The sequence below is a fragment of the Otolemur garnettii genome, unplaced genomic scaffold, assembly GCF_000181295.1.
Source record: "Otolemur garnettii isolate 467f Iridium unplaced genomic scaffold, OtoGar3 scaffold00002, whole genome shotgun sequence".
Classification (NCBI taxonomy): domain Eukaryota; kingdom Metazoa; phylum Chordata; class Mammalia; order Primates; family Galagidae; genus Otolemur; species Otolemur garnettii.
The window spans coordinates 49,231,566-49,258,211 of record NW_003852397.1 but is presented as its reverse complement, the minus strand read 5'-3'; the positions used below and the strand labels follow the sequence as shown (position 1 = coordinate 49,258,211).

Sequence of the window (26,646 nt, the reverse complement as noted above, 5' to 3'; positions counted from 1 at the left end):
TGAGAAAATCGATGCCACCAAAATAAAATCATCGGATTTTTATATTACTCCGGGAATAGGATGTGTATTTTTGCTGGCATCCATCATCTTTGTGTCCACGCATGACAAGACTGCAGCTGAATTTGCTGCAATCGTAAGTACTTTGTAATTTTAACTTTGATTATTTTTGTTTATTTAGGAACATGGAATTTGGAAAGTGCTTGACAAGTTATATATCATATTGTCTATTAATTTGTCTTTTAGTGTAACTTTGAATACAAGACCTAAAAGCAAATAAATATGATAGGCTTAAAAACCTGGAACCTGTCCAGAATTTGAGTTTTGCTAATAAAAATCCATTTACTCCCCATGTTGAACGCATTATTGCTAATGGAGGTGGTGAAATTGACTTTATTATCTTACATTTCTCTACTTTTCAGTTCAGCAATAGCACATCTACATGCTACGTGCTGTTCCAGCTATAGAAAATATACAGGAGAGCCTGGAGCAGTTGTACAAGCCTGTCTTGGGGAGGCTGACATGAGAAGATCACTTGAGCTTAGCAGTTTGAGGTTGTAGGGGGCCAGGATTGCCCCTGTGAATAGCCACTGCATGTCAGCCTAGGCAACATAGCAAGATCCCATCTCTATTAAAAAAAAGAGAGAGAATGTATAGGAGAAATGACTCAAAGGTTGATCCTAGTAAAGGAGATAGATAAATTGTAATGGAATATGTTAAATGAACTGATAGAAGTTGATCTAGATAGTACTTTCAGTGGGTAGTTCATCAAGACTTTCCAAGGAGTACTAGAAAGGATCCTTTTTGAGGAAATCAATTTCCAGCTTTTTAATCTCTGTATCTAATCTGTTTTGTTCGTTTGTTTATTTTTGAGGCAGAGTCTCACTTTTTTGATCTGCTGGAGTGCTGTGGTATCATCATAGGTCATAGCAACCTCAAACTCTTGGGTTCAAGTGTTCCTCATGCCTCAGTTTTCCAAGTATCTAGGACTACAGACACCTACAGTGGGAACACAATGCCCAGCTTATTTTTTTTCTTCCTCCCTTTCCTCCCTCCCTCCCTTTTTGAGAGAGTCTCACTTTTTACCCTCTGTAGAGTGCTGTGGTATCATAGCTTACAGCAATCTTGAGCTCTTGGGCTCAAGTGATCCTCTTGCCTCAGCCTCCCAAGAAGCTGGGACTACAGACACCTGCCACAATGCCTGGGTATTTTATAGAGACCTTGAATTCTGAGCTCAGGTGATCCACCAAGGCCTCCTAAAGTGCTAAGATTACAGATGTGAGGCACTGTGCCCGCTATGATCTTTCTTTCAATAGAGATGAGTCTCTCTCCTTGCTCAGGCTGGTCTCAAACTCCTGAGTTCAAGCAGTCCGTCTCAGCCTCCCAGAGTGCTAGGATTACAGGCATGAGCCACTATACCAGACCATAATCTTTCTTAAAACTAGTATGTCTGAGAGTTCATCTCTGGTGGAGGAGTCTCACCAGTCTTTCCCTCTTTCCTTTTTTCAATCACCATGTAACTCACCTCCCGCACAAAAAAATGTATTTGCCTGTCCCACATCTTACTCTGGTACACTGCCCTAAGTTGGAAAACAAAACAAAAAATCCTTGAGTATAACCAAGGGACCTCATTGAAAAATAAAGATTTAGTTTTTATCTGAAATCCGCAAGGACAGATTTTTTAAAAAAAATTCAGAATATCCTATATTTGTAAAGGTAATACTATGCATTTACAGTATTATACAATGCCATTTGAGGGCCTGGGACAGACTATCATCCAACATTAATATTTCTGAAGCAAAACATATGAATATTTATAATAAAAGGGATAACTTATGACTGCAATTAGGCTCGGCACCTGTGGCTCAAGTGGCTAAGGTGCCAGCCATGTACACCCAAGGTGGCGGGTTCAAATCCAGCCGGGGCCCGCCAAACAACAATGACAGCTGCAACCAAAAAATAGCCGGGTGTTGTGGTGGCCGCCTGTGGTCCCAGCTACTTGGAAGGCTGAGGCAAGAGACTCACTTGAGCCTAGGAGTTGGAAGTTGCTGTGAGCTGTGATGTTATAGCACTCTACCCAGGGGGACAGCTTGAGGCTCTGTCTCAAAAAAAAAAAGACTGTAAATAGTCTCAATTCCTGTCAATTTTGAGTCATGTGAATCATGAAAACTTTGAGGTTTCTGTAGCTCTTTTGGTTCCACAATTGCAAATCAAGGATCATGGACCTAGAGAGGTATCAGCATTGTGAACTTGAATGACTAACAACTGGATAACAGTCTTCTTGTAATCAGGTGTTTTCCAATTAATACTTTGTTCTTAACAAAATTGAAGTTGTTATTAGTAGAGTTATCAGCTAACGGGTTATTAAAAGTACTTGTTATGCTGTAACAATTCAAAAGGAATTCAGAGATTACATGGCTAATAATACATCTACCTATTTAGGTGACTATATTTTCTTAGCATTTGCATAAAACCAAAACATAGCAGTAAAATTGGTGCTAAACCTTGATTCATGCTAGCAATTGAATATTGCTAATGTTTATCCATGGGTACATGAACCAATTGAAGAGAAAAACCAAGTTTTAATGAGGCCTTATGCTTAATTTTAGTTTATGCACATATTTCTTTTGCAGAGGAGTATGATAGAGTGATTGATAAAAGAGGAGTATAAAAATACATTCTTAGAAAATCCTGTGGGGGAAGTAGAATGAAGTTGAAGAAAAATTAGTTCTAGGGAAAAAATCCCCAGCTATTATCAATAGAAAAAGTGTTTGTGTTTTAACTAGGAAATGTTTTAATGGTTACAGTATTTAGATTTCACTGGATATATTTAACAGTGAATGGTAATTTAAAAAGTCAATGTTTATAACGTGCTGGAAACAACCCTTTCAAACTATTTAAATTATGAAAAGTTTTATAGACTGAAAGGAGTGAGGGAGTTCACTTTTTAAAAAAGGGGGAAGTGTGTGAGCAAAAGAGCTGGAAGATCACTTGTCTGGATTATATGCTGTAGAGGGCCCTGTATGAACTGGAGCTCTCTGAGGAGATGACAGCTTCACAAACAAAGGGATATCTGGCCTGGATTTGAAGTAGTCAAGAAATTTGCTAGGAAAATCAGGGGATAGATGCTATCAAGCCAACATAAAGACTCCAGAGGGAAGACTTTGGTTTTGGGGTGAATTGATAATTAAATTTAGGCTAGATGTTTTGGGGACATCAGGTGAATTAGTGAATTTGGAGCTTAGTTTCTTATGGTGAAATGAGGGGGAATGCATACTCTTCAGGGAAGTGGGAGAGGAAGGGTCAGGAAACTGCAACAGGCTATAATAAAATATTATTAACTCATGGAGGTGGAGTGTCAAGAGTTGGATGAGACTTGAGCTGTCACTTAACATCAGTTTCTCTTCTGTACAAAGCACTTCTTTGGCCCCCCTTTTCTTTAAGGGTTTTGCCAGTGGAGTTCAAATTTAGAATTCTCAGACTGTTTGATCATATGTTAGAAGAGTAAACGAGGAAGTGATTTAAGGAAGAGGAAGCATAGGTGGTGGCGTCATAGCACTGTGTCATTACAGTGTGACAGTTAACTGAAAAAATGTATTTTAGGGAATTTAGCCCAGTAGTATCTCTACAAAATGAGTTTTTTTTTTTTTTTTTTTGCGGTTTCTGGCTGGGGCTGGGTTTGAACCCGCCCCCTCTGGCATATGGGGCCAGTGCCCTACTCCTTTGAGCCATGGGCGTCGCCCATGAAATTTCTTTTTATCAATTTCACTTAGGCTGAATTGTCTACTCACATATTTCCCTTATCACATCTGTCAAACCATTGCTAATAATCCTGTTCTATATTATTTTGTAGGATTTAATTTTCATCTAATCTTGAATTCATAGATTAGCTTTGCAAACATGCACATGCGCACATATTTGTATTTTGTGGGACTCTGACTAATAGCCATTATTCTGAAAGCCATTATTCTGTTGTTTAGCAGGCCCCAGGCTGGGCTCAAACCCATCAGCCTCGGTGCATGTGGCTGGCACCGTAACTACTGTGCTACAGGCGTCTTTCCATTTTTGATGACTTTAAAGTACTTTTTGCCATTAAAGTTGAGAGTAGTGTGTATAAGATTAAAATTGAGGAACATCTTGCTTTTATGAAATTCTCTCATTGGGAGTAGGAAATGTGAGATTATATTCGAAGAGTCCTCATAGAACCTTTACCCCACTTTTTTTCCTCAGGTGTTTGGGTTTATAGCAAGTTTTATGTTCCTGATTGACTTTCATGTTATGCTCCGTGAAAAACGACAGGAGTCCTCGCTGAGAAAACCTGAAAATACCACTGCGCCATCAGCCCTCACTGAACCACTTAATGCTTAAAGACCCTGAGAGGCGGCTGTCCCGTGAGGTAGCAATCTGTGTCATGATGCCTCAGCTGTGGCAGAAGCTCATGTAGAATTTGCATTGTTTAAACCACTTTTGGACAGTAGGAGGAAGGGCAGGAATGCAGTTTTATCAATACTGCGTCAGTCACCACAGATTGGGCCAGAGAGTTTTAAAAAACTTATTTAAAAAATAACATTAGATAAAAACTAATCAAATGGAGATTTGGCGGTGAGTGGGAGGTGGAAGACAATTGTTCCTTCAAATCAGACCGGTCAAAAACGATTTTGTCATTATGTTATAGGGCATTCTGTTACTAGGCTTAGCTTCCAAATTATACTTTATAGCTGTATAAACAGCATGATTATATTCATCATTTATAAATTCTCTTTTAAATTAATTTGCTTAGCTAGTAGTTTGTTTTGATGATTAGATTATGTTCTGTTAATAGGACTTTAATGTATATTTAAGAAACTAGTGTTTTAAACGTTGGTCTAGGTATTTTTCTTTAACATGTAATCCCTGGCTTTACTATATCTCACTTAGCCTTACAAATTACATTACAGTGGTTTAGGATAATTGTTAACTGTTTTGGAGGCCTTTGTATAGCCTAATATAAAATACTGTATATGTATAGTCAAATATAAAATGGAAGATGTTGGTATTTTATTTTATGTGTATAAAAGCAACAGTTTCAGCAATCTCATGTTTATATGGCACTTTGGCTGTCGAGCCAAGAAAAAAAAAACTGTTATGTAACTCATAAAAAAAAAAAATGAAGAAACTGCTATTACTACCAAGGACCAAAGATAAGAAAGACTTTTTGCCCAAGATAGTGAAAGTAATTATACAGACAGGTTTTGACCACTTACCAGATGCGTGAAGGGATGAGTTAGAGAATGGTCCATTCCCCTGTTGACATATGATTATTTTTACTAAAATGAACTCAGCTCTGCAGGTCTTCTTTAGTGTTTTCTTTGGAGCCGGTCATCTTTTTAGAAACCCAGCCTTTGATTTTTCATCTGTTCAAGTTGTTCTCTGTTCTGTCTCCTTGTCAGACAGAATTGGAGTCAGGAGCTGCCTCATCGTCTGATACAGGTGGGCCTCTGGTTCTCTTTTTGTCATTTGTCTTCAGGTGGTCTGGAATCTTTGGCCTTTTTAATTGTGAAGGGTATATAGGAGGGTCTTTACGGTTCTCTTCCCACATAAGAACTGCACTAGTTTCTCTTTGGAGGTGACCGTCTTAAGAAAATAAACATTCAGAGAACCCTGTGCAGATTAATACTGGGTATAAGGGAGCAGTCAGAACATTCTCAAGAGTTACTTTATAACTACTTCTGATAATTTGGAAGAATTGTCTATTGCTGGCAGCTGTCTCAGAACCAGGCAGACAGGGCACTTTCTGACCAAGTGGTTCACAAGACAAGACCTTTCTTGCATTATTCCTAGAGTTGTGACCTGAATCTCTAGTGCTAAGGTGATAAGCCCATGTGTCAGGTCTTTCCATACTTAGGTTGAGGTCTCCAGGGCTAAGGTTTTCTATCTGAACCAGTGGAATCATGTTTCCAGTGATCCAGTTTAATGACCCCACTCCTTTTTCAGTTTTTCTTCTGCCATTTATGTGTCGTAAGTGGGTTTCAGTTGCATGAATGTGGCTAATGTGGTTCTCAGGAATTGGTCAGTATGTCCAAATATACCTTCTCTCTCTCTCTCTCTCACTGACTACCATACCTATCAGTTTGGATGGTGGTGCTAGTGATGATGTCACTTCTTTCTATTTGGGAGATAATGAAACCAATTATGGATGCTGTTTTTGTTGGGTATGTCATCTAAGAGAGGAGATATAGCAAAGTTTTGGGTTTAAGAATAAAGACTGGTTCAGATAACCAGTTTATGGTAAGGACATTGTAGAATTTCACATCAGACTGTACCATTGCCATTTTAAGTGTCATCTGTACCCATCTAGAATTCATAGCAAATTACCTGGGCTACCTCAGGGTCACCACCTATGCCTTGGGTGTGGTGAAGATTAAGAGAGATATTCTCAGCTGCCCTCACATATGTATGTAGCATGTCAGCTGTGCTGTTTCTGAGATTTCACCTCCGTTTGTTTCATTGGTGCACAAGTGGATCTCTTAGTTGGCCACTTAATTCCTTCCTTTTCAGAAAGATACACCATCGTATGTTTATTGGTATTTTGGGTCCCTCTGGTAACCTGCCTTCACACTGGTTTTTATGAGACCCATGAATGGTTAGCTAGCCTCTCTCTTATATTATAGAAGGAAATAAGAGTAAAAAGACTGTTTTAGTAAATAAGTTCAAGGAAAACTTGGGACCAGAAACCACTATTATATATAGAAAAGGGCAAACTTGGAAAACTCAAACTTAAGATAATTTTTTATTAAAGCTATGGTAAATTTAATTTGTTACATTTTATATAAATTGTTTAGAATTGTTCTTAATTACAAGGGAAACGTATTTAGAGTACAAGAATTTTATAATTACTGTACTTAAATTATGTTCTGTTTGGGGACCAGGAAATGTATTTTTACATTGTTTATTGCCAATCATTTTTCTATTTGTCAAATTAAATCCTGTGGGTCTTTTTTCATCTCTTTTAATATCAGATTTTGTAGCCTTCTTTTTAAATAAATCCATTTAATTACAATGTTCATACCTTTTTTTTTTTTTATTATAGAAGCATAATGTTTAGATGAAAGCTTTCTCCATCATTGCAGGAGTTGGCTCTACAACCTTGCTGAGTACCTATATAGAACGCTAGATTGTGGAGCTACTCAGGTAGGACTCTGCCCTCACTAGAAAAGAAACAAATCCATTTCTTATCCATAAGCTGTCTCACTCATTGGAAAATTAGAATATACATTTAAATAGTATTTTGGGGGAGCCACATATGAGGAGTTATAAAAAAAAAATGTTACAGACTGAATGCCTTTAAATACTTCCAAAGAACCAAATTTAGACATTTATCACATTTCTAAATATGGCAAACAATGTGAAAAACAAACTAGACATATTCTCTAGCAGACTGTTTAATGATTGGGAAAGCATGAGCCAAAACTAGAGTGTATCTTATAAAGCTATAACTATTTGTGTGGTTTGCAAAATTCCTGCCTCCAGCCTGTATGAGAATAACAAGGTCTTTATAGTCATGAAGAACGCACTGGAATTTGTGTACATTCTTCAGGGTTTTGTGTTTTATTTTGATAAAGAGCATTGTATCTGTATGCCGTAGGGAGCAGAAAACCTAAATTAGATGTGTCTTAAACAGTAAGGAACACATACGTTACAGGAAGTCTGTGGAGGGCAGTTCCACCTCTGACAAATTTGTGGCTAAATTATAATTCTAAAAGTACAGAAATGTGTATCATAGAAAATGGGTCTAATAAAAAGTGGGAAGTTTTATCTTTTCCCCCCAACATTTTTATATTTGGCTACTTTTATTTTTAATTTTTGAAATATTTCAAGCACTGGACTAACAGATCTGGTAACACCTGTCATAACACTAACCAGCTTTGTAGGTTGTAACATTTTGCCTTATTTGCTTTCAGGACCCTTGTTGAAGAAATAAAATTAAGTTTTACTTTTAAAGTACTGCCACTTTTAATCTTATTCTTCCTTTTCCCAAGGTAAATATTGTTTTGAATTTGGTAGGTATCCTTCCTGTCTGTGTTTTTATTGTCTGTGGTGTATATACAGATGTTTCCATAAGCAATGTATAACGTGACATTTGCACTGTATGTACTCCTTCGTAGCTTGCTTTTAAAATTAATGGTATTTTGAAACTTGTAACTCTGATTCATTCATTGTAAAGGTTATTTGATATTTCATTGTGTAAATATGTCACAATTTAAATATTCCTATATTTCAGAGGAAAAATTTTAAAATTAGAAAAAATTAAAAAAAACCACCCTTGGCACCTCCTATATCTATCACCACAAATAAGGATGCATACTAAGTCACTCCAAAACTCAGTGGCTTCAAATAAAAACTGCTTATTTGGCGTGTGAATCTACAGGCCATGGTTTAGGCTGCATGGCTTATGTGTCTGGCGTGGGCTTGTTGTTGAGTGGAAGCTCAGGCTTCTGTGTCAGCTGATTGTCAGCTGGAGAAACTGGTCCTCCCCCAGGTGCCTCTCCTATTCCTCCAGCAGGCCAGCCTGGGCATGTTCTCATGGCAGTGGCGAAGGGGCAAGAGGGACAAGCTCCAGAGAATAAGTGTGCTTTGCAGGCCTCTTTTATCCCATTTGCTAGTGTTCCCCTACCTGGAGTCAGAGTGAGGAGGCACTACAGAGTAATTGGGCAAAGGGCGTGGTAATACGAGGGGTAAGAACTGGGGCATCCCTCAGAGGGGCACACTTTCTTACATCCTGCCCATCTGTCAGTCTTCCTCAAGCACGTACCCTAATACTTACGAGTGGTTCAATCAATGAGCATTCTCTGATTAAAGACTGTTGTTACTCAAGTGTGATTCAGTAGGGGAATACTTTCACACAATGGAAATGTAGAAATTCTCTACTGATATGGAAAGCCATCCAATTTAATATGGCAGTGTGCTTCATAGCACAGGTAAAAGTCAGATTTACTGGGGGAATGAAAGCAGATTAAAAGTGTGCACAGTTCCTTAACCTTTCATTGTCCTGTAAGGTATGCTGGACATCGATGGCCCCCATGCAGGGTGAGCCCTGCTCCGTGGTGCTCCACAGGTTGATAGGGAAGTTGGAGGGGACAACAGAGTAAGTGAGCAACTTTATAACAGGGAAGTTCCCTAGTAGAGGCAGTGGCTTTATTAGAAAAGGGGATGGGGGAGGCGCACCCATAGCGTGATTAGGGCACCAGCCACATGCTCCAGAGCTGGTGGGTTTGATCCCGGCCTCGGCCTGCTTAATGAAAACAAAAAAATAGCCAGGCGTTGTGGCAGGCGCCTATAGTCACAGCTACTCTGGAGGCTGAGGCAAGCGAATCACTTCAGCCCAAGAGTTAAGAGGTTGCTGTGAGCTGTGATACTGTAGTACTCTACCAAGTGTGACAAAGTGAGACTCTGTCTCAATAAAAAATAAAAAAACAAATATATAGGAAAGGGGACCCTGGACTCTTTTTTTTTTTTCTTTTTTTGAGACAAAGCTTCAAGCTGTTGCCCTGGTTAAAGTGCCATAGCATCACAGCTCATGGCAACCTGCAACTGTTCGGCTTAAGCGATTCTCCTGCCTCTGCCTCCCAAGTAGCTGGGACTACAGGCGCCTGCCACAGCACGTGGCTATTTTTGGGTTGCAGCTGTCATTGTTGTTTGATGGGCCCAGGCTGGATTGTAACCTGCCATCTCAGCCGCTTGAGCCACAGGTACCACGCCAGGACCCTGCACTATTAAGATACTCCTGTATCTGTTGACATTTTTTTTCTTTTTCCTTTTCTTTTTTTTAGACAGATTTTCACTCTGTTGTTTTGGGAAGAGTACCATGGATACTCGAAACTCCTGGGCTCAAGAGATTCCCTGTCTCAGTCTCCCAAGTAACTGGGACTACTAGCCCCACACCACAACCCTGGCTAGTTTTTCTACATTTATTTATTTGTGAGACAGAGTGTCACTTTGTCACCCTCAGTAGAGTGCTGTGTCATAGCTCCGAGCAACCACAAACTCTTGGGCTCCAGTGATCCTCTTGCATCAGCCTCCCAAGTAGCTGGGACTATAGGCACCTGCTACAATACCCTGCTATTTTTAGAGGCAGAGTTTTGCTCTGGCTCAGGCTAACCTCCAACCTGTGAGCTCAGGCAATCCATGAAATGCTTTTAAATGCAGTTTTTACAGCGCAAACCCGGCCGTGGGGGTCAGAGCAGGAGGGTAGGGAGGGATAAACATGGTACTGGGTGTTAGCCTTCACTCTGCTACTGGCTGCTCCCATCGTTTGCATTTCACCATTGGAGATAAAAACAGTTGGCCTCACCACCTCATAGAGCTGCTGTGTAAAGCCAATCTCTGCTTCCATCACTTTGAATATAGAAAGGTAAAGCTCAGTTCCATGACCTTTGGGAAATAAGTTTGTTGTCCGACTCAGAAAAAAAGAAAAAAGAGTTCAGAGGCTGGAGTCAGTATATTTGTCCAGTGTGCTAACTCGGACCTTTTGAGTCACCTCTCCCATAAGTCACCAGAATGAAGGAGGAAATGAACCTCTAAGGCCACCCAAATATGTCTTAAGCCCCTGGCTCTTAGGGCCCTACAGATATGTTAGGTGAGGGTAAAATACTCAACAACATGAGAACTAGAAGAATAGTGGGAGGACATTGGGACCATTTGTCCCTTTTTTATTTTTTGAGACAGTCTCCCCATGCTGCCCTTGGTAGAGTGCCATGGTGTCACAGCTCACAGCAACCTCAAACTCTTGGGCTCAAGCAATTCTCTTGCCTCAGCCCCCCAGGGTAGCTGAGACTACAGGCACCGGCCACAACACCTGGCTGGTTTTGGTTGCTATTGTCATTGTTGTTTAGTTGGCCCGGGCCGGGCTTAAACCTGCCATTTCGGTGCATGTGGTCGGTGCCCTACTCCCTGAGGCACAGGCGCCGAGCCCATTTGTCCCTATCTTAATAGAAAAAGATTTTTTCACCTCCTCTTGGCATCCACGTACCTCTCAGGGTCAGACATGCTGCACAACTGACCAGCTGGGATGTGTCATTCCTTCTGAGAGAAGAGCCAGATCGTCCTTTGTCTGGACCTACAAATTGCCATTTTCTTACCACGGCAGATAGCGGGCAAAAGAAGATGGTCATAGAACACCTGAGACAAAGTATCCAAGTTAGTCCTTCCACACAAATCAGAATAAAATGAATCATCCACCTATTTTTTATTGAAGTCAAAGCAGGTGCCAAGTTGGCCCAGGAGCTCAGATAAGCAGGAGGAATTCTCAGCAGGTGCAGTTTATGTACTGATGAAGCTAGAGCAGCTATCCCTGTAAAAGTCATTGAAGAGTCTGGAATAGGTAGCAAATAATACAGTCTTTGCAGTTGAAAGTGGCTTCCTTAATTTTCCCATGGGCAACTCGATCATTTGTGGTGGCTCCATACCTATGGTGGACTTAACACAGGTTCATTGGTCCGTAGTGGAGATGATGGCTACGTATGTTTGATTGGCTTTTTCTGTATACATGCTTTACATGTGGTTGCTTCATATAACCATATCTATAACAAATATTGAGTCTGTAATTGAAGTTTTATGTTTCCTAGATGGGGGCACTCAATACATGTATGTCATTACCAGCTCAGTCCTATTTGGCCCAAAGATCTGACCTGAAGATCTGAGCATACAGTTAGGCCATTACTGACTGCACGTGAGATACTGTTTAGTAAGTCTTCAGTGCAGTCCCATCTGAATTTTAGCCCATTGCATGGTGTCCACAGCTGGGAGTCATCAGCCATTTACTCTCACTGGAGGCAGAGGACCTCCTCAGCTCAGAGGTGGTAGGCTTTTTATCAGTGATGCTTATTGTCAGGAGGCTTTTTTTTTTTTAAAGAGAAATGTTAAATATTCTTTATTTGACATTACACATAAACCACACTAAAATGCCTTTCGATAAATAAAAGACAGCATTTTAGTAGATCCAGGGAAATTAGATTGGCATAATAAAGATCAAAAGTACAAAGCAAACGTCGCTACCTTCTCTCCAGCCCTCACCTTTAACAGGCTAACGAACACCAATTAAAACATCAGTGAGTCTTGCTTGGTTCTGAGACAGTGAGGGGATTTCTCCAGTATTTAAATATATTCACATTATCAGTTATATAAATCTTAATATAAAACCAATCTTCAGTAGGCTTTGGGATGGCAATTGACTACCTTTGTGAAAAGGTAAACATCACTAATTAAATCTGAACATATCTTTAGAAATGGAAAACAGTGATAGCATTTATTGAACTGGAATCACTATCAAAATCCAAAAAACCGATCATAATCATTTAACCACAAGCCAGTCTTAGTTAAATCGGGACTGTCCAACAAAAATATTCTGTCACTCATTCATGATCTGAATTCTGGTAAATGAGACCAGTCAAATTATGGTACACATTTAAAAAAGCCATGAGATATTTCTCTTTTGTAATAAATAAGGCAATGGCCAACTATTACTCATTTGGAGCTGTTCTGAGATAAGCTATCAAGTCTGCCCTTTCTCCCGTCTTCTTACTGCCAGCGGAGATCATTTTTGTTCCAGGGATGTACTTCTTGGGATTCTCCAAATACTCCATCAGTGTATCTTCTCCCCAGGTGATGCCTTTGTTCTTATTGGCGTCTGTGTAAGAGAAACCAGCAGCCTGACCTGTCTTCCTCCCAAAGAGACCATGGAGATTTGGCCCAGTCTTGTGCTTGCCTCCTTTTTCCACAGTATAGCATTGGGCACACTTCTGAACAAAAATCTTCTTGCCTTTCTCAGTATCACCCATATTTAATTCGCTCTTTGGTTGCTGACAGTACCAAAGTTCCGAGCTGGAAGCCGGACGTCCTGCTCTCTTAAGTCCAAGGACACTCTGGGCTGTGCCTATGTACCGGTGTTAGTGCAACCGACAGGAGGCTTATTTTGTAGATGAAATCTTCATTAAAGCAGTTTGGGTAAAACAGTAGGAAAGACGCTATTTCTGTCTAATAGGCAAGCCACTACCTGTTTGTGAAGCTGGCTGAAGGCTAAGGGGCTGAGTCTGGTCTCTGATTAGAAGATGAATTTCTTCTCCCAATGGGACATTCTGGAAATTGTCCCACCTATAGAATTTAGTTCAGGATTGCAGGATGAGGCCAGGTATAATGGTTCTTGCCTGTACCCAGAGCTCTTGGGAGGCTGAGGTAGGAAGATCTCTTGAGGTCATGGGTTTAAGACCAGCCTGGGGAATGTTGTGTGACCTGGCCTCTACAAAAAATTAAAAAAAAAAAAATTGCAGGATAAGAATGTCAAATTGAAGACTATTTTGACGAGGGTTCAGTAATGCTAGCAGTTGTCTCTAAGCAGCAGGAGGAAGTCCTCAAGTTCAAAGACCAAGGGAGTTTGCTTTGCTAACAACTGTGCAGTAAGTCACAGACATCTGTACTTCCTTGAGGTCTGAAGGAAACAGAGGCTCTAGGGGGGTGTCCAAGACTTTTTCTTTTCTTCACATTGGAAGAAGAGTTGTCTTGGGCCTCACATTAGATACACAAACCCTAGCAAAAGCTGATGATCAAAAAAAGGTCCATGCGTGATTTTCACAGGCCATGCATAATTATCACGATATACAGCACCACAGATAAGTGAAATAGTCCTCACAAAATCAGCCTCGAAAAAGCAGGCCATGGGTTTGACATCCCTGCTAGGGCAAGCCTGGACTGCTTCTAATTTGTTGTTGGGGCCGTCATTCAAATGTGGCCACATGCCTGATGACTTGGGATCAGGAGGCTGTAGAAACATTTCCAGGTTTGGGATGTCAAATAGCAAATAGCCAAAGCAGCCAGTCTTGCTGTGGACTTGATTGTGAAATATCTCTTTGAGCTGTCACACAACTCCCCAAATAGTCATTTGGAAGCAGAGTGCTTGGATTTTTGTCCCTGTTCAGGGCTTGTCTGTCTTTCTTCAGTGGTGCCTGGATAGAATGTAACTTAGCCAAAGCAGTGTTCCTGATGTAGCCATTATGGAAATGCACATCCGTCAATATCTCACATCATACTGGGTTTGTCCAGCCCACTGATGATATATCACTGGGGAATTCAGAGCAATGAAAGCATGCTGTATGCTGTGCCAGGTGAAGTGAACTGATTCTTTCTCCTCAGAGCAATCTAAAATATAAAGCATTAGCAATATCCCAGGCTGCAAACCAAGTGCCAGATACGATGGCAGCAACACATTTATGATGTCAGGAATGATGGAAACAGAGGTGGCCACGTTCCTGTTTAAGCTTCTGTAGTGCACAATAAAGCTCCCAGCATCTACTGGCCAGACAAGGATGTTCAACTCACAGGAAGCTTTGCATAGCACCCCATTTGTACATAAACCTTGTGTGAGATTCATAACAGGCAAATATCTTTTCCCATTCTAAGGGTTGTCTGTATGATTTCATTGTTCTGCCCTTAGCTGTGCAGAAGCTTTTTAGTTTGATCATGTCCCATTTATTTATTTTTGGTGTTGCTGCAATTGCCAAGGAGGGGAATTGTTCTTCACCAAATCCTGTCCCAGGCTGATGTTGTCAAGAATTTTCCCACTCTTTCTTTTAGAATCTATAGAAAACTCAATAGAATCTTCTCTGAAGAAGACAGATGAATGGCCAATAAACATGTGAAAAAGTGTTCTTCGCCGCTAATCATGAGAGAAATGCAAATCAAAAGCACCCTGAGGTATCAACCCCAGTGAGAATAGCCCACATTGCAAAATCCCAGAGCTACAGATGCTGGCATGGATGTGTAGAGAAGGGAATACTTTTACATTGCTGGTGGGATTGCAAACTAATATAGCCTCTATGGAAAGAAGTATGGAGAATCCTTAAAGAGGTAAAAGTAGACCTTCCATTTGATCCTGTAATCCCATTACTAGGTTCCTACCCAGAAGAAAAAAATCATTTGTACCAGAATGTTTATTGCATGCAGTACAATTCACAATTGCTAAGATGTGGAATCAACCAAAGTGACGATCAACTCATGAATGGATTGATAAACTGTGGTATGTGTATACCATGGTACTATTCAGCCATAAAAAGATGGAGACTTTATATCTTTTGTATTAACCTGGATGGAGTTGAAGAATATTCTTCTCAGTAAAGTATCACAAGAATGGAAAAGCAAGTATCCAATGTATGCAATACTAATATGAAACCAACAGATAACTATATGTCCACACAAGAGAAAACCCAGTTAAATTTAAGGGGAGTGGAGAGGGATGGGTGTGCTCTCACCTAATGGGCACAATAGAAGGGTATACAGCAGACCCCCGGTGAAGGGCTCAACTATAACTGGAACTTTATCTAGATAGACAAAGGTAAATGAGGTAACCTAATCATTTGTACTCTCACATTCATCTGGGAAAAAGAAGACCAAGTACTTTCTCTTCTCCCAGGAAGCAGCATTGTTTCAGTTGTTAGGCTTTATGGGTAAACACCGTTCTTGGCTATCAGGTTTCACTGGTGTGAGATGGTCACAGCCCTTCCAGGATTGGTACTCCCAACAGTGCTGGATCCAGAGACAGGTGAGGCAGGCTGGGTGCAGTAACCCTAACACTCTGGAAGGCCAAGGCAGGTGGATTGCTTGAACTCAGGAGTTCAAGACCAGCCTGAGCAAGAATGAGACCCAGTCTACTAAAAATAGAAAAACAAGCAGGGCATGGTAATGCATGCCTGTAGTGCTGGTTACTCAGGAGGCTGAGGCAAGAGGATCACTTGACCCCAGCTGAGCTCAAACTCAGACAAAGCCACAGTACTCCAGCTTGGTAGCCTGGTCAACAGAGTGAGAGTATGCCTCAAAAAAAAAAAAAAAGGGTGACGTGTGGCTCAGTGGGTAGGGCGCTGGCCCCATATACTGAGGGTGGCAGGTTCAAACCCAGCCCCAGCCAAACTGCAACAAAAAATAGCCAGGTGGTGGTGTGGCAGGCACCTGTATTCCCAGCTACTTGGGAGGCTGAGGCAAGTGAATTGCCTAAGCCCAGGAGTTGGAGGTTGCTGTGAGCTGTGACGGCATAGTACTCTACCGACGGTGATAAAGTGAGGCTGTCTGACAAAAAAAAAAAAAAAAAAAAAGCCAAGAAGATATAAAATGTTGCATAATGGCAAGTGAATAAAGCCCCCAAAAGATTACAGTGATACCATCTTTTTCATTTATTCACAAACTGCCCTGATTAGAAGCATTTTTAAAGCAACAGATACATCCACAACAGAATTATATAAGAAAAGCAAATCCGTGATGAACGGGGATTCAGGAGATTACCTTAGGAGGGGAGAGATGGGAGGGCGCTGTGATGGGGAAGCACACAGTTATAGTAAAATTGTCACAATTCCAGCTTCAGTGATGACTACATTATACAAAACTAGAAGGGAGGGAGGAAGAAGGCTGTGCATGGACTGATGATCAAAAAATACTATGTGCACCCTGGAATTCCTGGCCACAAGTAATCCTCCCACCTTGGTCTCCCAAAGTGCTAGGATTACAAATGTGAGCCACTGTGCCCATTTATGGATTTTTTAATGCCGCCAAATAAACTTTTCAAAGATACACTCAGGCCTAACCAAGCCTTTATGCATGGACCGATGATCAAGAGTGTTATGAACGCAGGACTATGATTAATCTGTGCACTCTAGGTCCAACTAAAGCGTGAACGTTGGGGTTTTAATCTGATCCCGGCATTCAGGCGAATTTGGTTTGCCAGTGGCGATGCTTCCCACTGTCCGCCAGAGGGCAGGCGCCGCCAGGAGTCAATGTGCTGTGAGCCGCCTCGGCCGCCACCTGCGCCGTGGGTTTTTTTCTGCCACCGGAGAGCTGTGCCCAGCTGGGAGGGGCGGCAGCAGCAGCAGGAAGGCGCAGCTGTCGGCTGGGGATTACGGGGCTTCCCGGGGAGGGCCTCCACCCTCGCAGCGGAGCCCTGCGCCCGGCCACCTTCCTCCCGGCTCAGCCTGGCTTCCTCTGCCCGCGTGCCCACCTTGAGGTCCTGCCTCTATGGCTCACCCGGGCAGGGGCGCACGCTGGTTGCCTGCTGCTGCACCTCGCTCCTTGAGAGGTTTTGTTAGGCCTGAGTGTATCTTTGAAAAGTTTATTCGGCAGTATTAAAAAATCGGTAAGTGGCTCGGCGCCTGTGGCTCAAGTGGCTAAGGCGCCAGCCACATACACCTAAGGTGACGGGTTCGAATCCCCAGCCCGGGCCCGCCTGACAACAATGATGGCTGCAACCAAAAAATGGCCAGGCGTTGTGGCCGGCGCCTGTAGTCCCAGCTACTTGGGAGGCGGAGGCAGGAGACTCGCTTGAGCCCAGGAGTTGGAGGTTGCTGTGAGCGTGATGCCATGGCACTCTACCCAGGGGGATAGCTTGAGGCTCCGTCTCAAAAAAAAAAAAATCGGTAAGTGGGCGTGGTGGCTCATGCTTGTAATGCTAGCACTTTGGGAGGCCGAGGTGGGAGGATTACTTGAGGCCAGGAATTTGAGGTTGCAGTGAGCTATGATGACTCCACTGCACACTAGCTTGGGTGACAGAGTCTTCCAAAAAAAAAAAAAAATCAGGAAATGTTTAGCTTGAAAATCCAGGTTTCCATTTATGTGGGTCACTCGGGACCTCTGGCGACACTGAGTTGCTGTCCTGCCTGGCAGCACTTGGCCAGCTGCCCCTGCACGTGCGCCCCTGCCCAGCTGACCAGGTTTGTCACAGTCTGGGTCAGATCAGCATCCAGCCTGTCCATTATTCTGCTGTTAATCTCTATTTAGAGCTGAGCAGGTGGCGCACTTCATGCAATGATAACATTTCCTTTTTAGCACAACCCTAGGTGGAGTTAATCATGGTCTTTTTTTTTTTCCATTTGCAGTTTTCTAGGTACTTAGAAAGTGTCAATAAAACCCTAAAAATTCATCAGTTGTCCCAGGCTCTGTAGGAGGCCTAGAGGCATGAGGTGGTCTTCATGAGGAAGTCCCCCATGGTGGCCCTGCATCTCCTCCAGCCTGGGCCACTGTCCTTTCTGTCCAGTCAAGGCTGGAGGTGCCCACAGCTCCCCTCCCCTCAGTGGTTTCCGTACCTTTTTTTTTTTTGAGACAGAGTCTCACTTTGTCGCCCTCAGTAGAGTGCTGTGGCATCACAGTTCACAGCAACCTTGGGCTCAAAGGGATCCTTTTGCCTCAGCCTCCCAGGGAGCTGGGACTGCAGGTGCCTGACACAATGCTTGGCTGTTTTTAAGAGACAGGGTCTTGCTGTTGCTCAAGTTGGTCTTGAACTCCTGCCTTGGCCTCCCAGGAGTGTTAGTAATTGGTGTGAGCCACCAAGCCCAGCCCCCACACTTTTTTTTAAAGCAGAGAAATTCCCTTTTTTAATCTAAATCATACATGAAACTCCATTATGTAAGAGGAAATATGATGTGAATATCAATTACTAATTTGTATTTATAACATTTATTTATTACAAAAGTCAGTCCATAGAACAATGCCTGCTTGTGTCTTGGTTGTGCAGGGAGGGGATGTGGCGGCTGCCCAGACAGGGAGTGGCAGGACTGTGAGCCCTGGCCTCACGTTCCAGAGGAGTCTTTAGCTAAGGGAGGCGGCACAAGGTGAATCCCCCAGCGCTGGAGGCACGGTGGCCCACAAATTCCCAGGGGCAGGGTTTGCTGTCACCAACTGGAGAGTGTATGTTCTGAGGTGTCACACACAGTCTGCACCTATGAATCATAACCTCCGCTGTCTGAGCCTCCTGAAGCACCTCGGAGAGGTCACAGGATGCAGATGAGAAAGCTCCACGAAGTGGGGACCCCGTGTTTGCTGAGGAGGAAACCCTGCTGGGTTTCCATGGCCACAGAAGTTTGGTCTTTCATGCTGGCGAAGAGGCCTGGGAAGGCCGGGGAATGGGCCAGCTCTGGGCCTGTCTTCCCCCACCATGGGCCTCTTTAAGTGGCCTGGCTGAAGGCCCAGGCTGAGAGCCTGGCAGAGAAGCCTCCAACACACCAGCTGCCTCAGGCCAGGGGCCTCCCTCCGGAACACACTTATTTCCCTCTCTGGGCCCGTCTGCAGACATCAGGGCCTGTGAAAGAGGGCAGCTGGCATAGGCCAGCGGCCCTGCCCTGCCATCTGGGGGTTGTCAAGGCCAGGCCCAGGCTTGGGCTCAAAGTCCAGCCCCATCACTAACCTTACTTCCACTCAGCTTTCTCCTTGGGCCCCCTGCCACACTGCCAGTGCTTCCAGGGTGGGCCCCAAAGATCAAAGCAGTTCTGTTGTCACAGGCCACATTTCTATAGAGACCCACACAGCTGCCATCTTTTTGTCAGTGAGTGGTGAGCAGACCCTTGTGGCATAGGCTTGCCAGCAGGACTGACTACCCTCTGCCTTCCATCCCTTTCTCCCCAAGGTCTGGGGAAGCCTAAAGAGTCTGTGTGGCCAGGGAGCCGGCTGATGAGGGGTGCGGGCCCATCTTCACAAGGGCCAACACCCTTTCCTGGGGACTCCAGCTGCCGTGATGAGCCCCTGACTCCCTGTCCTTTGCCCATGGGCCCAACCTCCTCTCCTCTCACATCTTTGCTTAGGATCTGCTTGGCTGTGACTGCTGGGGGAGCTGGGGTGGTGGGTATGGGTTGGACAAGCATGGTTCCCAGGGAGGGCTTAATTTTGAAGACAGATGCAGAACAGGACTCTGGTCTCCAAGGTCCGTAACACTTAGCTGGGAGAATGCAGTGTCGGGCTGTGGTTTGCTGCTTTGGATTGGGAGTAATTTTTGCTTTTTCAGCTATTTAGGTGCTTAGGCAGGAGGTCCTGTATGGCTATTTATTTATGAGACAGGGTCTCTGTCACCCAGGGTAAAGTGGCATGATCATAGCTCACTGCAACCTCGAACTCCTAGGCTCAAGCCATCCTTCTGCCTCAGCCTTCCTAGCAGCCAGGACAACAGGTGTGCAGCACCACACCCAGGTAATATTTTTTAAATTTTTTGTAGAGATGGGTCTTGCCATGTTGCACAGGCTGGTTTCAAACTCCTGGCCTCAAGCCTCCCCAAGTGCTAGGATTATAGGCATGAGCCACTGTGCCCAGCCCTCTATGGCTTTTTAAAATATTGTGCAAAATAAATATAAAATTTACCATCTTAACCATCTTTATGTGTATAGATGAGTGGCTTTTAGTACACTTACACTAACCACTACCATCATCCATCTCCAGAACCTTTTGTCTTTCAGAACTGAAACCCTATACCCATTAAAGGCTCACTCCTGATCCCCACTCCCCACTGGGGCTGCCTATTTCCTGTCTGTATGAATTTGACTCCTCTGGGGATGACGCATTTGTGGGCTCACACTAATATGTGTTCTGAGGTGTCACACACACAGTCTGCACCTATGAATCATAACCTCCGCTGTCTGAGCCTCCTGAAGCATCTCGGAGAGGTCACAGGATGCAGATGAGAAAGCTCCACAAAGTGGGGACCCTGTGTTTGCTGAGGAGGCCCGACAGCCCTGCTGGGTTTCCATAGCCACAGAAGTTTGGTCTTCCATGCTGGCGAAGAGGCCTGGGGAGGCCGGGGAATGGGCCAGTGTGGAGATGAGAAAGTGAGGAGCTTTCTCATCTGCATCCTGCATCCTGCACCTGGCTTATTTCACTTCCCACAGTGTCTTCTAGGTTCATCCCGCCCTGGCGTGTGTTGGAACGTCTTTCCTTTTAAGGTCACATGTACACGGTTTTGGCTTCTACCCTTCATGTTATTTTACTTTGCAAATTTGCACATCTCGAGAGGCCAGTATCCTGTGTCCTCACCTCCTGCAGGGCACATGTACTTGGTGGGCCCAGGAAGCATCAAGCAAGTCCCCACTCTTGAAGTCATTCTGCCTTAGGGTGGCAGGAGCTCAGTCCCCTCTTACCAATGAGTTCCCCCTTACTCATTCACCAAGCTGGGTGACATCTGGCCTCAGCCTGATGTGAGTGGAGCCTGTTAGGTTCTTCCCAATCCCTGGGGCCGGGGAGGGGGGCATTTATGTGACTTGCCCCAGATCCACACACAGTTCTCCCCATACTCTCTGCTCTGCCTCCAGGTCCCCACAGGGCACAGTGGGTCAGGGGCCTCAGAGTGCTGAAGCCAGAACAGGGAAGGGTCAAGGGGTTTGAAAATGCCAAGACGGGAGGCAGTGGGGGTGTTTGTTAGGAGTCTTTCTTCCAGCAAAGCTGTAGATCCAGCCAAGGTAAGTAAGATTTTACTTCACATACCTACCAAGCAACACCCTTTCTCATCTCCATCCTCTGGTGACGTCAACCTCAGATTTGCACCCCACTTAGAGCATCTTTGTTTGATGCAACAGTGCTTCACAAACACCGATGTGCCCCACGCCCCGCGGGGACTTGGTTACTGTGCAGATGACGCTGCTTTAGTCAGTCTCCATGGGGGCTGGGGTCTTGCATCTCTTTCCTTCCTTCCCTCCTTTTTTCTTTTCTTTCTTTAGTTTTTATTTTTATTTTTTGAGACAGAGCTTCACTATGTCACCCTCAGTAGAGTGCTGTGGCGTCACAGCTCTCAGCAACCTCAAACTCTTGGGCTTAAGTGATTCTCTTGCCTCAGCCTCCCAAGTAGCTGAGACTACATGAGCCTGCCACAACGCCTGGGTTTTTTTTTTTTTAAATAGTTGTTATTATTGTTTGGTAGGCCCGGGTGGGGTTCGAACCTGCCAGCTTTGGTGTATGTGGCTGGCACCCTAGCTGCTGAGCTATAGGTGCCGAGCCATGGGATCTTGCATTTCTAACCAGCACCTAATGGGTGCCATGTGGCTGGACCACTCTGTGGGCAAGGCTTAGGAGATCCCTGGCCCCCAACCCTGACCCATGGCATCTCAATTTCTTGGATGAAGGTTGGTCAGCTCTCCCAGGGCAAGCAGCATTGTGATGAATTAGTGCATGGTTTAGAGGCTCGTCCTCCACAGGGACGGCTGAATGGCCTTGCCACACTGGCTTAGATGCTCCTTGGGATTGAAGGTGTAGCCCCGGGGCACTGAGTCACCACTGGGGAACCACAGGGTATCCTTCTCCTTACCGTCCACAGCATCCTCAACTGAAAATGCCAAGCTATGTGCCGAGGCTGCCAGGATGACGAGGACTCAAAGGCGCTGGCCTTGTTTCTACAAGGTCCCTGAGTGGCTGGGAAGCCACAGAGCTAAATGGGTGGAGGAGCAGAGGGTCGGAAAATCATCACCACACTTGCAAAGTGAAAAGCCAGTGTCCTCTTCCCAGGTTAGGTGGAGTCCGTGACCTCTGGCAGGGGTGACACCATGACTCAGCTCTGAGGCTGCTGCTGCGGATGTGTTAACCCACCTGGTTTCTGGCAAGCGTTTCATCCTGCCCTACACCCACAACAGGTTCTGGAGATCTGCTGAAAACTGCCCTCAATGCCCAGCCTGACTTTAAAAGAATTTAAGGCCCCAGGAATTAAATGTGAAGATGTTTTCCAGCAGCCCACCTCCCACCCCCAGGCCCTTCTGCAGCATTAACCTGCTTGTTGCCTGTCATTTTGGTGCCTCTGGGGATTCCGACCAGAAAGGTAACTATAATCTAAACACGTTGCTATTACTGGGTTTCAGGAAGATCACCGGCAGGGAGGACGGGCTAAAGGGGCTAAAGCTCGGAGAGGTTGTCTGTGTGATGTCGAGGGCTAGTAAACGGCAGGGCTGGGACCCAAAGCCAGGTTTTCTGACTCCAACCTGACTTTCTTCTCACCATCCTTAGCTCTGATGGCTTAAACATTTAACATTTACTCCCTGGTGTTAGGTATGTGTGGCCGGTTTCTAAAAGGGCCCTGTGGCTTCAAGCAGTCACTTCTGTCCCCATCTCTCACCTCAGCCCTCTGGCCAAGCAGCTGACTCTTCAGCTCATCAGCTACTGCTCCTTGTCTGTGACCACCCAGCTCTGTGCTTTGCTTTTTTACTGAGCAAACTCTGGCTCCTACTATTCCACCATCTGACTGTGCCCTACTCTTCTCTGTGCTCCTGAGGGGAGAAATGAACAGCCAGCTCCTGGTTCCTCGATGAGGCCAGTGTCATCACTGCACAGGTGGGACCTCTGGGCCCTGCTGCCTCCCTCACCTGGATGGTGTCTTTCTTGGCCAAGTGCCTCCAACCTGTGCTGAGGAGCTGGTCAACACAGGGCTGCTCAGATGTATTCCTGCTGTGCCACTTGAGACTCAAGATGCCCTCCTGTCACCAGCACAGATGGACACATTACTAGCTGCTTCCCTAGATAATCGCAGACAGATCTGATTCTCCCAAACTGCCCCACATGAAGGAGAGCAGTCCAAGAGCTCCGTCTCATGGCCCACGGGGGCTGCCTCTGTTTCAGCTCATGTGATGCAGAGGAAAGATGGGGCAGAGTCAGGCACACCGAGATTCTAAACCCATTTCTCCCTGCCTCACCCTGTGCCTTGGAAAGGAAGGCCCGATTTCCTCATCTCTAAAAAGGTGGTCCGACAACCAGCCCCAGACACTGCAATCGCTAATAGTTGTGGTCATGAATGCCACGTGCTCGCAAGGGGGATTGCTCAACAAAGTTTATTCCACTCCCCTCCTTCCTCTTTTTAGCAACTGAGCAGCCCATGACCGGGAAAGTAGCAAATTTAAGAGAAGAAAGTGAATTATCATAGTGTAAATGCAATCCTTAGCTTCCTTCAAAGCCCTTTCCAAATTCTGCAGATTGATGCTGCAGAAGGACCTAAATACAAACTAAAACCCGCACATGTTTACCCAAAACCTAAAACTCAGGATTACCTGAGTTTACCTGGAGAGAAAAACCGAAGTCTTAGCAGTTTAGCAAGGAGTCTAGACAGAGTGTGGGGTTTAAGGCCATCGACCAGGCACAGTTTCAGGCCATTTTACAGACTTCCAGTTCATAAAGAAACTTTTTTTTTTTTTTTTGAGACAGAGCCTCAAGCTGTCACCCAGAGTAGAGTGCGGTGGCATCACAGCTCACAGCAACCTCCAACTCCTGGGCTCAAGCGAGTCTCCTGCCTCCGCCTCCCAAGTAGCTGGGACCACAGGCGCCTGCCACAACGCCCGGCTATATTTTGGTTGCAGCCGTCGTTGTTGTTTGGCGGGCCTGGGCTGGATTCGAACCTGCCACCTTAGGTGTATGTGGCTGGTGCCTTCGCCATTTGAGCCACAGGTACTGAGCCAAGAAATTCCTGTACAAAAAAGAAAAAGGAAAAAAAAAGGGAAAGAAAAAAAACAAATCCTGTGTGATTGGCCAAGTCAATATTTTATTTTTAAAAAACTCAACACACATACACACACACAATGGTAACAAAGGCAGAGAGAAGGAAAGGAGACACAAGATGTCCTATTTGGGAACAGGCTGACCACTTTCAGAAAGAGGATATTTTAGAGACCAGATTGACAAGCTAGATAAATTATGAGGCGGCTTTGTTTTTGTAAGAGGAATTTAAGGCATTGGGCATTCCCCTGAGGAAAGTGAAGTGGAAGCAGATTCCTGAAGGAGTATTCACAAACTCCCACGTTTGTTAACTAGGACCATCAGTACCTGAGGTGGTTCTATAAGGAAGGGAGCCCCTGAGGCTGCTTTCCTTTCTGGCAGAAGAGGAGGACTGTTCTCCAAGGAGGACTGAAGAAATCTGGCCAGCTCAGGAGCTCAGCGAACCACCTCCTCCAAAGGCCAAAGGAAACTGCAGGCCCTTCCTGACGTCCACCAGCCAGGGCAGGTCTTTGGCACTGGGTCACAGGTCCAGGAGACTGGCCTGGGGTCCTCCTGTCTGCAGAGCTCCTGAGGGGCTGGGAGGCTGTGGCCTGGTCAGACAGCCACATCTGGGGAAGGAAATGACAAAGTTGGGACAGCCTGTCAGGGGCAGAGCTGACCAGAAGCCATACAGTGCCTGTGTGATCTCAAAGCCTGCTCAGGTGGGGGACAGAAGTAGACAGAGTCCTCTACCCAGAGCTGACTTTCATTGGAATTATTTCATTTACTTATTTATTTTTTGAGACAGAGTCTCACTTTGTCACCCTCAGTAGAGTCTCACTTTGTCACCCTCAGTAGAGTCTCACTTTGTCACCCTCAGTAGGGTGCTGTGGGGTCACAGCTTACAGCAATCTCAAACTCTTGGGCTTAAGCAGTTCTCTTGCTTCAGCCTCCCAGTAGCTGGGACTACAGGTGCCTGCCACAATGCCCAGGTATTTTTGTTTTTTGGTTGTAGGTGTCATTGTTGCTTGGCAGGCCAGGGCTGTATTCTAAGCTGCCAGCTTTAGTGTATGTGGCTGGCGCCCTAGCCGCTGAACTCTAGGTGCCGAGCCAGGAATTATTTTATTCTTTTTAAAATACATTTCTAAAAAGAAAAAAATCAATAGTGCTGAGGGGTGCCTATCCCCTCTCTTTTTACCCACCCATCCTCATTCTCAGAGGTGACCCCCAGTAACTCCATTCTCTGTTCCTTTAGGCAATTTCTCCATAATTTAAATAATATATATAGATTTATCACCTTTTACTGGGATATGATTCACATACTGTACCATTCACCCATCTAAAATGTAAAATTCAGTGGTCTTTCAGAATAGTCACAGGACTGTGCAGCCACCATCATAATTTCAGAACATTTTATCACCCTAAAGAGAAACTCCATCTCTCCTGAGTCCCTCCTGCCCTAGCCCCGGGCCCCCAGGCTCTGGCATCTCTGTGGATTTGCCCATTCTGGACATTCCTGATGAATGCAATCCTGCACTATGGAGGCCTCGGCGCCTGGCGCTTTTCACGAGCATCATGTCACGTTACGGCTCCACCGTGACTGCCCTTCTGCAGCTGTTCAGACAACATAATGTGCATGCTTGGACACTGCTAAAGTGTTTTTTAAAAAGAAAGAAAAAGGATGAAGAAAGGAATCCCTGGCACAAAGAAAGAAGTGGATTAATCAAAATAGAAGGTTTCGGCTGACGTGTGCCTGGAGATGACACAAGAGAGTAGGGGAGGGTCAGGCAGGTTTAGTGAAAGTGACAGAGACCCGCCTGGGCAGAGCCAAAGATGGCATGTGTGCAGGTAGAGACCCCTTTTATGTGTGGCTGTAGCAGGTGGAAAGATCCCACTACTGACTGGAGGACTGTGGTGGGCTGGGTGTCTTGTGGTTCAAGTTTTTTGGGCAGGGCTAGCTAAGCCCTTTGTGGTCTTTGTTCCGGGAGGGGGAGGAAGATGAGGGAAAAGGTTTATATGTGAGCATGTTTGCTCTACCATTCTACTTCTTTTTTTTCTTTTGAGACAGAGTTTCATCTGTCATCCAGGCTTGAGTGCCCTGGTGTCATCAGTTCACAGCAACCTCAAACTCCTGGGTTTGAGTGATCCTCTCAAGCCTTGGGTGTAGCTGGGACTACAGGTGCAAGCCACAATGCCTGGCTACTAGTTTTTCTTTCTTTCTTTCTTATTTTTTTTTTTTTAGTAGAGGTAGGGTCTCATTCTTGCTCAAGCTGGTCTAGAACTCTTGAGCTCTAAGCCACCATACCAAGCCAGCAATTCTACTTTTAAGAATTTATTCTGGCTCGGCGCCTATGGCTCAAGCGGCTAAGGCGCCAGCCACGTACACCTAAGGTGGCAGGTTCGAATCTAGCCTGGACCCGCCAAACAACAATAATGGCT

General features: G+C 44.7%; 2 protein-coding genes and 1 pseudogene across 4 annotated transcripts in view; 1 reads left to right on the top strand and 2 right to left on the bottom strand.

Annotated features, from left to right (window-relative positions):
- Positions 1 to 6,955, top strand: part of CMTM6 (CKLF like MARVEL transmembrane domain containing 6) — a 22,318-nt gene extending 15,363 nt beyond the window's left edge. The window contains exons 3-4 of one of the 2 annotated variants that reach the window (XM_023513898.1): positions 8 to 133; positions 4,228 to 6,955. In XM_023513898.1, the coding sequence (XP_023369666.1) occupies positions 8 to 133; positions 4,228 to 4,365 (264 nt within the window). In that variant the 3' untranslated portion in view covers positions 4,366 to 6,955. The remainder of the gene's footprint in view (positions 1 to 7; positions 134 to 4,227) is intronic. The other variant, XM_023513894.1, reaches the window with a different exon arrangement.
- Positions 6,956 to 12,253: 5,298 nt separating this feature from the next.
- On the bottom strand, positions 12,254 to 12,866 carry LOC100964605 (annotated as a pseudogene). The gene has a single exon (XR_001161307.1). The product of XR_001161307.1 is annotated as a cytochrome c, somatic pseudogene (transcript).
- An 11,399-nt stretch (positions 12,867 to 24,265) lies between these two features.
- Positions 24,266 to 26,646, bottom strand: part of CMTM7 (CKLF like MARVEL transmembrane domain containing 7) — a gene marked incomplete at its 5' end in the record, with an annotated part of 60,047 nt that continues 57,666 nt past the window's right edge. Inside the window, one exon of the mRNA XM_012804869.2 lies at positions 24,266 to 24,836. Within this exon, the coding sequence (XP_012660323.1) occupies positions 24,823 to 24,836 (14 nt within the window). The remainder of the gene's footprint in view (positions 24,837 to 26,646) is intronic.